The following is a 15,152-nucleotide window of genomic DNA, read 5'->3' as shown; positions in this document are numbered from 1 at the left end:
CTCTCGTGCACTGTTTATTTCAATGTATGTGGGAGGAGAGTAAATCCAGGACCAATGACTCCATACAGGTTAGGAGTATAAATACTCACACTCTTTATTAAAAAGTAGGTATCAACTTAAAATACACAATTGAGGCTTTATACATGCTTAAAAGTCATAAATAATCAAAAGATATTTCAGACATAAATGGAAAATTGTGATAAATACAATGCTAAGTATGATAATTTCTCTAATTTTCATAAACACTGTTGTTACTAGTAGATATTACCACTAGAAGACAAAAGGCAAAAGATAAATTCAGGTTTAATTACCTCTTCTTCTTGAGCTTTAAATAAGGAAAAAAGCCTTCAACATTTTTTCCCCCTTTTATAGCAGAATTACTCTATAAAATCCTAAGTCTTAGGTACCATTATTTTTAGCCACACTGACTAGAGTATTGAAATATTATACAGACTTGTAGCACTTTAAGAACTGCTAAATGGTTTGTAATAATTTTGTGATTTTTTTTATTTTTCTTAATCGTCTGTACTGCTTTGGTCATTCAGTACAGGTCTAAGATCACAGCAGTACAAACTTTAGTTTCTAGATCTTTAATCTTTAGATCAAAGATCTTGTGACTTTTGTGACTTTAGATCACAAAACTAAAAAATTTAGTTTATAATAACTTGAACACTTTAAACCAATTTTCAAAATTAATCAGTTTAAATTTTGACCTTTTCATTTACTAACCTTGTATTAAGACTAAACTCATTATTTCACCAACTTACTTGACCATATTAAGGCAGGTGGAATTTGTTTCCCAGCTCCTGGATTTTCCTTTATCCATGTATTAAAATTTCTATATATGGCACAGGAAATATAGTCAAAAATATTATAATAACTTTGTATGGTGAAAGATGATTACTTATTGTGGTAGTCAATTCATACTGTAGATAAATGTCAAGTCACTGTGTAGTCTGCCTGAATCAAATATAATGTTGTATGTTAACTATAATTTAATAAAACAATTCTATAAATCTAATTTATTTATAAACCTAGACAGCTTATTAAAAAACAGAGACATTATTTTGCCAACAAAGGTCCAAAGCTATGGTTTTTCCAGTAGTCATGTATGGATGTGAGAGTTGGACTATAAAGCTGAGCGCTGAAGAATCGATGCTTTTGAACTGTGGTGTTGGAGAAGACACTTGAGAGTCCCTTGGACTGCAAAGAAATCCAACCAGTCCATCCTAAAGGAAATCAGTCCTGAATATTCATTGCAACCACTGATGCTGAAGCTGAAACTCCAATTCTTTGGCCACCTGATGGAAAGAACTGACTCATTTGAAAAGACCCTGATGCTGGGAAAGATTGAAGGCAGGAGGAGAAGGGGACGACAGAGGATGATATGGTTGGATGGCATCACCGACTCAATGGACATGAGTTTGAGTAAACTCTGGGAGTTGGTGATGGACAGGGAGGCCTGGAGTGACCCCTGCATTCCATGGGGTCACAAAGAGTTGGACACGACTGAGCAACTGAACTGACAGATAAATCTAATTTGGGTAAATGGGTATGTGAAGATCTCAGAACACTTAAATACTTATTGGCAGAGCTTAAGTCCTTAAAGAAAGCAATTATGGAGGATTTTTTCTGACTAGCTGCTGCTGCTGCTAAGTCACTTCAGTCGTGTCCAACTCTGTGTGACCCCATAGACAGAAGCCCACCAGGCTCCCCTGTCCCTTGGATTCTCCAGGCAAGAACACAGGAGCAGGCTCTGACTAGCGAGTAAATTTAATAAGAATTATTTTGAGATTACCTACAAATTCATATTCATTGTGTCCTATATGAGCCAGCAGGTGGCAAATGAGAGTTTTTGTACTATTGCTCCTATTGAGGAAGTATAAGTATTGAATGAACTGTATATGTATCTATACCATACTATATATGTAGACTTCTCTGGTGGCTCAGACGGTAAAGCATCTGCCTACAATGCAAGAGTCCCAGGTTCAATCCCTGGGTTGGGAAGATCTGGAGAAGGAAATGGCACCCCACTCCAGTATTCTTGTCTGGAAAATCCCATAGATGGAGCAACCAGGACGCAAAGAGTAGGACAAGACTGAGAGACTTCACTTTCACTTTCATATATGTATCAGTGGATCTTATGAATAGCTTTTTTGGTGTACCATAGCATAAGAAAAATTAAAACCTCTAATTGTAAAACCACTGATGTTAGGATACCAATGTATTTTTTGTCTGTTTGTTTTTCTCTAGATTTATTGCTTTTTCCTGTAATTCTTTCCCTAATAAATAATTTTGAGAGAGGATGCCGACTGAACCTATTTTTTGCTATGATTTCCACAAATATGAGCAAAATGTAATGGTCCTGCATTTACTTGGAGGTGGGGGTCTTTCCAACATTTAAAAGGGCATGCAAAATATGTTTTATCTCCCAGAATAAGTAATATACGATTTTTTGAAAGTTCTAATAACATCGATCTTCATGTTTTTAAATATAAAAACTAGTACAGCCACTATGGAGAACAGTGTGGAGATTCCTCAAAAAACTGGAAATAGAACTGCCATATGATCCAGCAATCGCACTCCTGGACATACACACCGAGGAAACCAGAATTGAAAGAGACACATGTACTCCAATGTTCATTGCAGCACTGTTTATAATAGCCAGGACATGGAAGCAACCTAGATGTCCATCTGCAGACGAATGGATAAGAAAGTTTTGGTACATATACACAATGGAGTATTACTCAGCCATCAAAAAGAATGCATTTGAATCAGTTCTAATGAGGTAGATGAAACTGGAGCCTATTATACAGAGTGAAGTAAGCCAGAAAGAAAAACACCAATACAGTATACTAATGCATATATATGGAATTTAGAAAGATGCAAATGATAACCCTGTATATGAGAAAGCAAAAGAGACACAGATGTATAGAACAGTCTTTGGTACTCTGTGGGAGAGGGTGAGGGTGAGATGATTTGGGACAATGGCATTGAAACATGTATGTTGTCATATGTGAAACGAATCACCAGTTCAGGGTCGATGCATGTTACAGGATGCTCAGGGATGGTGTGCAGGGATGACCCAGAGGGAGATCAAGGGAGGAGGGAGGTGGGAGGGGGGTTCAGGAAGGGGAACTCATGTACACCCGGGACAGATTCATGTCAGTGTATGGGCAAAACCAACCAATATAATATTGTAAAATAATTAGCCTCCAAAAATAATAAATAATAATAATAAAAACAGTAATTTGTGGTGATGGTTGTTTTTATTTTATTTCTATAAATATTTCCATTTTGGGGTGGCGTTTTGTTAGTCATATATAAGTGAGGATGGATTTAATTTATTTCTTTATTTTTATTGGAATATAGTTGATTTACAGTGTTGTGTCTATTTCAGGTATAAAGCAAAGAGAATCAGCTATACATATATCCACTCTGTTTTAGATTGTTTCCCCATATTGGCCATTGCAGAGTACTGAATCGAGTTCCCTGTGCTATATAGTAGATCCTTATTAGTTATCTATTTTATACAGAGCAGTATGTATATGTCGATCACAATCTTCCAATTTATCCCTCTCCCCTCTTACCTGCTGATAAGCATGTTTGTTTTCTACATCTGTGCTCTATTTCTGTTTTATAAATAAGTTCATTTGTACCCCTTTTTTAAAAAAGATTCTATGTATAAGTGATATTATATATGTATATTTGACTTTCAAAAAATGACAATTGGTTATATTTAAACATATGATTAGGCTGATCTTGTTCAGTGTGTTATAAGAAAACACATTTCTACATATTACATTCAAAGATGAAAATTCAATCATAATACATAACATCCCTTTCTTTCTCTCTGGGAAATTCATCCATTGTTAACACTACCTCTAAAAATTAATTTCCCTTCCTGTAAGTTACACTTCTTTTTATATGGCTGCATTAGCCAATTTATTTTAGCAATTACTATAACTTTCTCTTTTTGATGGAGAAGAATGAAAAAAGGAAAGCAATGACTAAAGATACACAAAATGTAAGAGAACCAAGATGTTCCGTTATTTCTGCATATGAATTGGATTATTAAATGACTTTTATAAGATCTAAATAAGATAAACTATTCTTCACTAAAATAAAAAACTATATGAATGATTGTTAGTGGACTGAGTGTTTTAAGAAGTGGAAAGTAAATTCACCAATTGTTGAAAATAAATGCTTGAGTTCTTTTCCAAATACCACAATAACGGAAGACTCTTTAAGACTTATTAAGTTTCTAATACTTTATAATTCTTCCTTCCTTGCTTTTTTTAAGGGAAGAAGATTCCATTTTCAAAAAAATATGGAATATATATATATATATCATAAGGAAAGTAAATTATTCTGTACAGTTGAATTTAAACAATGAAACAAGTTATGAAATTTAAGAAATGTAGAATTGGCACTTATGACATAGATTGTATATCACTCAACTTTAGTGTTCTCAGCACTGGGGTTTAAAAAAAAAAAAAAGGAAAAAACTTGTAATCAGAAGTAACTACTGCTCTAGTCCACATGCATTCAGAGAGTCCCTGATCTGGCAGTGTGTTCTAAGTCCTCTTTTCTTCTGTTTTCCTTCACTCCATTTCCAAGTTGCCCAGAAACCAGTTTTTGAGAAAGATGACCCACAAACACTTCTCACCCCCGACCCCCACTCCTTGCATCTTCCTGATGGAATACCTTGGGGTTTTTCATGAAATCAAATCAGGGATGTGAAACTGAGCCCAGACTCAGTGATTCCCTGACTTCTAGAGTCCCATGTGCATCGATTACAACCCCAAAATACCTGAACCATGGCTGGCCCTTGCTCTAAGGATTCTGAGTGCAAACTGTCATAAAGTGTGCAATGAGGCAGATTTTTGTTTTTTAAAAAAACAATGTTGTTTCTCTTTAGTATTTAAATGTACACATCTCTTGAATTTGAGTGAGAACGCCCGGGCCCAGGTGTGTGGTCTGGTGAAGCAACCCAGAACGTGCTCCGGGAGAGCTCGGGTCTGCCAGCTGAGGAGGAACCACGGCCACTTCCCTGGAGAAGTGTGGCCCCAGCCAACTGCATCTTCCCCACGTTCAACAGGGAGGATGACAGGTCATGGCAGCTCCTTAAAACATGCTGGTGAGTAACTCTTCTTGAGAGGGGAGTTCCCCCAGAAGGCCCTTTGGAGTCCTGTTGAATTTAGGAGTCTGAACCTTCTCCATCCCCTGCGCTCTGGCTGCCTTTCTTCACTCACTGCGCTCCCACATCACCCCGTATACACGGAAAAGAAAGTTTTACACAGAATGAGCCCCGTGTTGACGCAGGCATCACCTCCCCTCCCATCTGGACAGAAGCCCAGGAGGGAGCAAACGGGAGTGGGGGGAGAGTGCGAAGGAAGGTATCGATTCGATCTCTGTGGTAAGGGTCCCCAAGTGGGGCCGCGCAAGGGCCAGTCAAGAGTATTGGTCCTGCACCCACAAATACATCAAGCTTTTCCCTCCTCCATCAACCTCTTAAATCCCAATGAGGTCACTGCAATGAGAGACAATCAGATCCAGAGAGGGGGAGAGGAAGAGGACAACGACGAGGGAGAAGAAACCCAGACAGAAAAAGGCCATCAGACAAGGTCGCTTTTTCTGGCGACACAGCAACTGTGAGGAGCGTGGTGCTGAATAGCATCCGCCCGCTCAGCCTGGAGACCGAGGGACTCGTAGAAGCGCTTCGTGTTACCACGAAAACAAAGGAAAGGAGACCGAGCGAGAGGGCGAGAGATGCTCTGAGCAGTCCCGCTTAGGGAAGCAAAGCTCGTCTACTTGCGGGGAAAGAAAAGGGAGCCTGAAAGGGTCCCGGAAGCAGAGGAGAGAACGGGATTTCCCTGCGGAGATTCGGGACGCGGCAGAACTCTGGACAGCGCCTGGACTCCAGAGCAGGGCTCCCAGCTCCCTGGCTCCCCCAGGCTTCTGGCTCCTTATTGAAAGCCCTTTCTACCAGTGTGCTCTCCTCTCCTGGACTCCGACCACCGACCGGGAGAATCCTTCTATGATGCCTGTTTGAGCGAGCCAGGGGTGGAGCAACTCTGCTTCTGACCCGGTCAGGGAAGAGGGTCTCCGGTTTTGGAAATCCAGTCCTTGTGGATAATGCTTTTCTGGTGAAGAAAGAAAAGTTTTGGGGTCTGGTAGCGGGCAGAGGGGATAAGGAGGAGAGTGGAAGGAAGAAGGTGGATGGTCGGCTTCCCTCTCTGACCTGGAAGGAATGATGACCGAAGAAGGATGTGCACCAGCGGCCAGATTATTGGGAGCCTCCTGGTGCTCTCCGTGCTGGAGATAGGGCTGGGGGCGTCCAGCGTGGCAGTGGGGGCGGTCAGCTTCAGCCTGGCCCTCCGAGAGCACAAGCCGCAGCTTGGAGACTCGTCCCCGGTATGGAGCGGGGTGTGTGTACGTTGAGCCATTTCACTCTCTCTTTACCTCTTTACGGTGATGGTCAGTGTGCGCGCGTTAGTCACTCCCTCCCTGGGGTTGAAAATCATGAATCGCCTCTGGCTTGCATGTAGGTTCGTGTCGCAGGCTATGCCTCTGTATGTTGTCCTTTAATTATTAGTATATTTTTTCTTACCTTGACTTGATACCAAATTAAATGGCTTTGTTTAAAGTTGGGGGAGGGCAGTTTCCACTGGCTGAATCTGCAAAAGATTGCCCAGTGGGGCTGATTGGAGGGGCGGGGGCGGGGGTCACACCCGTCAAGGGCAGGCTCAGCCTCCATACTTTTTCAAGGAAAATCAAAATGAAAGTGTTACATCATTTTCTTACACCAGCAACAAGCAAGGATAGAGTTATGCATTTATTTCTCGGTAACAGTGCCCAAAGTACACTAAAGACAACACAGATATCACAAAGAGAAATATGATGTGAGTATGAATGAAGGATTTCATCCCAGAAAACACTGCTCTTAATTTTCCCTTTATAAAACTCTTTTGTAAGTTCTAGGGAATAAGGTAAACAACAAATGATATGTAGCACCATTCTAATTCAAGGATAACTCAGCTTAAAGAATACCTAATGCTCAGAGAAAATGTCATAATTTTCTCTAGGTCAGAGGGCAGACCCAGCGAGCTTCTAGTTTATTTACTGTGGGTCAATCTCCAGGAAACTTTAGAGACCCATTCCTTCCACCCAGGATCAATAAAATAACTCAGCACTATTCCTAGTGTGAACCTACTTGTGAAAATCAGTTTTTCTTTTCCTTTAAGTTATATAGCTCTTCTATCCATATCCTTCTGGATCATTAGCTTGATTCTATTTTCTAAGATAATTTAATAAGATGTTATTCCGTCACTGATAATTAGTCAGTATAATTAACAATCATGGCTTAGTTATTTGTGCTTTAGTTTTCTGAAGAAAAAATGATAATTTATGAGTTCAAGAGTAATTCTGAAGCAATTCATTTTTAAGTGAAGTTCTAGCATTCTTAAAACTGGCATAATTATGCTTTAGAAAATTAGTTTTTATATTTTAAGTTTTCTGAGTGAGGAGAATGTTTTTAAATTGCAGAAATTAAAAGAAAAATGGTATTCAGTTCTAACATTGGAGTCTTCTAAGAATCCTTGTTCTAAATTCAGTAAGTCCCAGTAATCATAAATAATTACCTTTTACTGTATTATTTTAAATATAAGTATGAAAGACTAAATAAAAGGCAAATCTAAAGATAGTTATTTTACATCTTATATGTAGTAGTGATTATTTTGAGAGTTATAGTTAGCATTATTATTTGATTAATAAACTTGAAAACTTCTACCAGTTTTCAAAATGAAATGTAATGTCAACATTTAAATCAAGCAGAAGAAAATGTGAACTTTTGGTGGCTTAAGGAAGAACACTTAATTACTCTTCAAATTAATTTCCCTCTGAAGTTCAGAAAATTGAGTAAGTGAATGTAGGTTGTCTCAAAATAGCATTTAAGTATCCAGTTTACCTTCATGAATAAAAAGGTGGTTGCATTTACTTGGTGTCATGTTAGAAAAAAATTTTTTAATTTTTTTCTCTCTTTCTCAGCTATTTACTAATTATCTAGGTGAGTTGACATGTATATGTACAGAAAAATGTAAATTTTGAAGCAGCTCAGTGAAAAGCAAAATAGTAAAGCACAGTCATTATCATAAATAATTATTTCCTTTTTAAACATTTTGCTTTTTAGAATAAGCAAATTCACCTATGATTCTGAAACAATAGGTTCAAATTCTGTTGTCTGATTCAGTAAAAAAAAATTTTTAAATACATCCATGTGATTGAATGAACCGATTTGAAATTTGAGTGCCAAAAGAGTTGGTAACTTTTATAAACTCAATAAATCAAATTTGCAAAGAAGCAAATGTCTACATTTGACCATTGTTTATCAAATTATAGTCTTGCTAACTTGATTTTTAAAATAATTTTTCAGAGGTCATTTGTAATACAGTCTGGATTATCGCAATTCTGGCAATGATGAATTCATGTAACCAACATTTATAGAGGGCTTACCACATGCAAAGCATTTTACTATTTAACACAAAGACTATTAAGATGAATCAGAATGCTGAGCTGAGGAAGTAAGATGGATATGTCACTTCCTTTACCAGTGGTGAGAAATTAGAGTTTGACTTCAGGGAGTTACAGATACAGGAGAGAGAAGAAATGTCCTTGGGAGAAGTATTATTTTTTTCTTGATCTTTATTTTATTTATTTATTTTTATTTTATTTATATTTTTCCTTGTCTTTATTTATTTATTTTATTGGAGACTAATTATTTTATAGTATTATATTGGTTGGTTTTGCCATACATTGACATGACCTTTAAGGTTTATTGAAACTTAGAAAGAATGTATCATAGTATGAAATCTGGAATCTGCCTGGGTGTAGATTCCAGGTCAGCCTTTAGCCATTTACTATCTGGTTGACTAGCCAAAGTTTCCTCATACTCTGTCAAGTAGGGTTGTTAGAAGGCACAAATAAAATCATGTTCTTAGTAAAATGTACGATGTGCAGTAAGCACTGAATAAATGCACATAACTAGTACTGGGTGCACAGGATGGCAGTGAATGCCCGAGAAAGAAAACCTTGTTTTCAGCAAGGTTGAAAACAAAAAACGGTGCACAGAATGGGTTGTGTTTCAGGAAGAATAAGCTCTTATATTTTTCTGAGGCTTACGTGTGTGAGGGAGAGATAAGGATGGAAAGAATGGTAGGGACCAGACCGTGAGAGGCTGTGTGCCAGTCTCAGATTATTTCCTCATAGTTGTAATAAAATAATAACAGTTCTTAATTTCCAAAGAGACCCCAGGAATATGCAGCAGAAAACTAGACTGATAACTACTCATCTTTGGTATTATATGAATTAAAAATCTTATGTTATTTATAAACACTAGATGGGATTGTATAATAATTAACTTTTCAGGTCATAATCCATAATCAGAATGTATATTGATTGGTGCCATGAAGTTTGTTTCAATACATAAATATCATTATTACCATATTTTGCTTTCAATTTTAGAAGGCAATGGAAATAAAAACTGTACTATGAAGGGATTGCTTATTATATATGGACCTCAACATCATAAGCTTTTTATCTAGGTCAAATGCACTAAGAATTTAGGCCACTATTTTGATTATTTGGACTTAAATTATTGTTGGATATTTTTGGATTATTGGAAAAATTACTGGACCAAAATTTTAAGGGGCTTAAAATTAAAATAGTACGAAGAAAAAGGGCTTAAAATCCATAAAATGGATGTTTATATAGATTATTTCCAGTCACTATTTCATAATAAGGTAAATGGTTGTTATGGGACCTGGGACCAGTCTAAAAGATGTGGGCAATTAGAAGGAAAAAAATTTTTAACTATAATTTCATAGCAAAAGAAAGCTATAAGTGCCTTACAGGATTTTGGCCTCTTCTTGATTCTTTGTTGTAGTTTATATAGATACCTCATGGAAAACATGAAATAACACATTCTACTAGATAACAGTAAATGAACCATAGAGTAAACTGCTTTGGAAAAGACATAGGCATGTGAAATATAATCGATGTGTAAGATACATTGACAGGGAGTTAGACAGGACTATGTCTCCAAGCGGCTGTAGAATCGTCATTTTTCTCAGTCTCCAGTACATCATCTATAATGTGAATGGATTGTATTCAGTGGTACATAGATCCAAGGAAATTTTATTTTGTTGCTTTAAATTGGCACTTTGAAATCTAAAGATTCAAATGGTGGTGTCCAGAAAAACATCTGACAGAGTTTTATTTTATACATACCATGCTAAATTCCATACATCTATATCTGATATTCATTCTATAGATGTATTAAAAGAACTTTCCTTAGGCTTCTTTACCCCACGTGTAAAATAATCTTTTAAGATAGTCACAATTTTCTTAACAAAATCATAAAGTTTGAGTGATTTTTATTGCTTCTGGAGCATTCTTAATTTGTATACCATAACTTTATCTGCTTCAAAAATCTGATATTTTAATGAAATTTATAGCCTAGTCAAGTCACATACTTAGTATGTGGATTTCTGATTGTGGATTCCTGATTCACCATGGCAACAACTCAGTCAACTGTAAGATTGTGTTAAAATTCACCTACTGTACATCCTGATCCATACCAGAGCAAAAGAAATGAAGTGCTGTATATAAATGATAGTTGCTCCAAAATGTTATTTCTAATATTTAAGTCTATTCAGTTCATTTAAGGAAAAACAAGACAAAGTGAAAGAAACCCCTCAAACAGTTACTTCAAATGTACAAAATTTGAAGCTAGTGTGTCTCTGGCCAGATAATGCATCATTTTTTCCAAAGTTAAAATATATAACATAAAGGACTCATTACTTATCATGAGATGAAAACAGTGTCCTATCCTCAGAAAAAACTACAACTGTACATTTACATCCAATTTTTAAATTAATTTTAATTATATAAGTAATTTATAATTCCTGTTGCAAAGGGTTAAAAAAAATCAAAACTGAAGTTCTCTTTCCTACCACATCATCAAAATTAGCCAACATTATAAATTTAGTGTATAACCTCACAGATATTTCTCCATGCATACATATTATTGTTTGAACATATAGACTAATTTTTGTATCAAGTTTCTGGATATAATAAAGCCCCTTCATGGCTATCTGCTGCTGCTGCTGCTAAGTCACTTCAGTCGTGTCCGACTCTGTGTGACCCCATAGACGGCAGCCCACCAGGCTGCCCTGTCCCTGGGATTCTCCAGGCAAGAACACTGGAGTGGGTTGCCATTTCCTTCTCCAATGTGTGAAAGTGAAAAGTGAAAGTGAAGTCGCTCAGTCGTGTCCGACCCTTAGCGACCCCACTGACTGCAGCCTACCAGGCCTCCATCCATGGGATTTTCTAGGCAAGAGTACTTGGAGTGGCTTGCCATTGCCTTCTCCATCATGGCTATCTTATATTTTCTTTATCTGAGTCATACTCTTATTCTCAAGTGCTACTTGTTATCTGCTGGAGTCAGGGCAATTAAGTAAACGGCAATTAGATAAGTTAGACAAGCTAAACAGTTGGAATATGTAGTTATTATTCAAGGAACTCTGTCAAAAAAAAAAAGTAAAATGTCTATTTCTGGTGTTGATTGATAATGACATGATGGGAGGAAAACAGTGAATTTTGTCATTACCTGACAATAGTTTTTTTGTTTTAGTTACTATTTCACCCATACGTAAGTGACATGCATTGAAATTTCTATCCAGAACACATGACAAATTCTGTTTCAGGATTTTGGCCCTTATTCAAGGGTAAAAGTAGTCTTGAAGAATTTGCCATAGACACATTAGGGAAAAAATGATAATAATGGCATCAGTCACCTATTTGTTGACAGTTTGCTTCATGCAAACATGATCTAGACAAAGTCATATCCTTTAATTTGGATGTTTTTGCATAAAATGTTCAAGTTAGATCTCTATATTGACTTAATTGTTAGCCAGGTCATACATTATGTGCTTTGAATATAGCTAAGCAATTTAACCTTTCTGTATATTCACTCAGCCCTCAGATCATACTTAATTATATTAGTAGATGGGAGATATAACCCAGCCATCCAAACTGAAATGCCTGTCTTTAAAATTCAGTAAAAACTAGAATAGATTCAGTAAAAACTAGAATAGAACACACACACACACACACACACACCAAAGGGGGAAAACTCTGACAATTCTCTGTTCAAATGATGCTGGGTCATTCATTTATGAAGTGAACACAAATTCAACCTACTGTACTATATATATTTATATATAATTCTGTTCATTCAAATGGTATTTCTATACCTAAATAACCAATCCCAGGGTTCTTCAAAATATTTAACTTTATTTCTCTAGTGTAATTTAGTCAAATTACATATAAGGTGGTTACTGAAGATGCTTCCCGGGTGGCTCAGTGTTAAAGAACCTGTCTGCCAAGGCAGGAGACACTGGAGAGGCATGTTCAATTCCTGAATTGGGAAGATTTCCTGGAGGAGGAAATGGCAACCCACTCCAGTATTCTTGCCTGAGAAATTCCATGGACAGAGGAGCCTGGTGGGCTATAGTCCATAGGGTTGCAAAGAGTTGGACATGACTGAGCACTGAGCACCACTCTGCAGATAGATGTCCATGTTGAAGTACATGGACAATGGAAGAATAATTAGGTAATAGTATAGAAAGACTCATTGAGCATCTTTCTAGCAGAAAAAGAGAAAGAAGAAAAAAAAGTTATGCTACTACTTTGCTCTGTGATGTATAAAGCCTTGCAATCCTTCTCATGAATGCAGATCTAATCTATATGTATACTGTACTCATAGTAAATGATAGATGGGATTCATACATCTCACTCTATATTCCTGTGGCTCTGGATAATTTACGCTTCTTCACTAAGTCAGGGAGAGAAATAACAGTACCTATTATATGGGTTGCTGTGAAGCTAAGGCAATGCTTATAAAGCTGTCAATACTGAGCCTGGCCAGAAGTAAGTGCACAGTGAACACTAGCTGCTCCTTACTTCTACTGCCCTGTTCAGCTCCATGACAATCAGGACTTATAACCTGCTAGTGATACACTGGTTTTCAACATGTCTCCAACATCCTTAATCAACTCTAGTTTGACTCATCATTTTTGCTTTTTTCTTTTCATGTTTTGTTGGTTGGTTGGTTGGTTTAGTCACTAAGCTGTGTCTGACTCTTGTGACCCCATGGACTGTAGCCTGCTAGGCTCCTCTTGTCCACTGGACTTTCCAGGCAAGAATACTGGAGTGGGTTGCCATTTCCTTCTCCAGGGGATCTTCCCGACTCAGGGATTGAACCTGGGTCTCCTACATTACAGGTAGATTCTTTACCAACTGAGCTACAGACCCCACATTTTCATGCATAACATCTAGTTAGCTTTTGACTTACATTATATACATTATACATTAACAACTACAAAAATACACCAAAATATTTACATTGGAAAAGTCATGTAGATATTCAGCTTAAAATTGAATGGGGGAACAGCTGCCATTGTAAGACACTTGTCTCTCTCTGTTTTTCTGTTGGAGGTGGAGAGGGTAGTGGAAGCGCTATGATAAAAATATTTGATAATCAGATAAATTAGTTATCTAAATTAGGTGTGTCAAACAGGGAGGATATGATAACTACTTTTGTACCATGAAGTCCTCAAAACACATATGTAAAACAATATAAGTTATTGTCATAAAGTCAGAATAAAAATGCAGATTAACACTTCTGACAAAGATACTCAATAACTTGGAAATTTGTATGGTTTTGCCTGAACTACCCAAATAGCTTTTGAAGCATAACTAACTCTCATGTTAATTAGTGACCATGATTTTTAGCAGTAATGCAACTCAAGAAGCAATTGAAAGTTCCATTAGTTCATGATCTGTTATTAAATACTGGGAAAAATTAAGACAGAAATAAAATTAGTGGTTAAGTATATTACTGTGGAGGACAGGGTGCTTTGAGCTACTTGTCCTGTGAAATAATACTAGACATGACTTATTAATAGTTACTGCGGTCCATATGCTTTCATATATATTTTATTTCTAATATTAACAACTTCATGAACAATGTTTTGTTTTATAAAATTTATGTAGGAAAAAGAACTTAACTAGGGTCCACCATTGTTTAATCAGCTGAGTTAGTATTTAAAGCCAAGGCAGTCTTATTTCATAATCAATAGAGAAAATTTCTTTGTGTGAAACATGGGAAATTTTCATGAAATGAAAAAAGTCATTCACTGAGGCTTGACCTCATCATTTTCTCCCAACTCTCAATCTATAAGCCAGGCAGGATGGCATAAAGGCCAAGTTTGTTTGTTTTCCAGAAGAGACAGATAAAGTCAACTGATCAACTGTGCAACCTCCATGTTCTCAAAAGAGTGTGAGATACTAGATTAAATTGTTCCTACCCATAAATCTTAAGCTTTAGCCTTGAAAAATAAAGCTAAATAATGCATCTCAAATAATCATTACATATTATAAGGCCAATCAGGAAGACACAAAATGACATATTTGTTTAAATACATTCAAAGTGAGAGGTATCAATAAAGAATCAAGGATATCCATCCTCATGGAGGAAGAACTTTACTCAGGCCTTGTAGATCAGGCAGATTTCCAGCGAGCAGAGGGAAAAATATGATGTGCTAAGCAAAGTTATTAACATGTGTCAAATCATGGAAGGGACAGTAAAATGGAGAGGAGTTTGGGGGGGGGTTGAGGAGACCAAACTTCTTAGAGCAAAGACATGTTCAAAGACAAACTGGTAAGTGAAGCTCTACCTCACCTGAATAGGATGTGGCCAGCTTCAAAAGGGTCCTGAAAGAATAGCAAGACTAGTCTGCCCTTGATTCCCAGCTAAACTTTGTAAGTTCTGCTTTTTAGAATTTGATGGGCTTGAGGCCAATGTATTGCTGCTTAATTTCAAGGCAAAACACCAGCCCTTGGTTCCCAGGTGTGTATGTGGGATCAAAAGAAAGACTAGAGAAATCTTGAGATGTGTGTGCGTGTGTGTGTGTGTGTGTTAGTCATTCAGTTGTGTCTGACTCTTTGCAACCCCATGGACTGTTGCTCACCAGGCTCCTCTGTCCATGGAATTTTCCAGGCAAGAATACTGGAATGTGTTGCCATTTCCT

General features: G+C 37.1%; 1 protein-coding gene across 2 annotated transcripts in view; it reads left to right on the top strand.

The window, feature by feature from the left end:
- Nucleotides 1-6,270: 6,270 nt before the first annotated feature.
- Nucleotides 6,271-15,152, top strand: part of TMEM196 (transmembrane protein 196) — a 73,412-nt gene continuing 64,530 nt past the window's right edge. The window contains exon 1 of one of the 2 annotated variants that reach the window (XM_055420232.1): nt 6,271-6,417. In XM_055420232.1, coding sequence (XP_055276207.1) covers nt 6,271-6,417 — 147 coding nt within the window. Of the gene's footprint in view, nt 6,436-15,152 lie in introns of both variants that reach the window. The other variant, XM_088832200.1, reaches the window with a different exon arrangement.

The sequence above is a fragment of the Moschus berezovskii genome, chromosome 3 (assembly GCF_049115385.1).
Source record: "Moschus berezovskii isolate FMDL1 chromosome 3, NW_MosBer_1.0, whole genome shotgun sequence".
NCBI classification, from domain to species: domain Eukaryota; kingdom Metazoa; phylum Chordata; class Mammalia; order Artiodactyla; family Moschidae; genus Moschus; species Moschus berezovskii.
The sequence above is the reverse complement of the archived record's forward strand: the minus strand, read 5'-3'. Positions and strand labels throughout refer to the sequence as shown.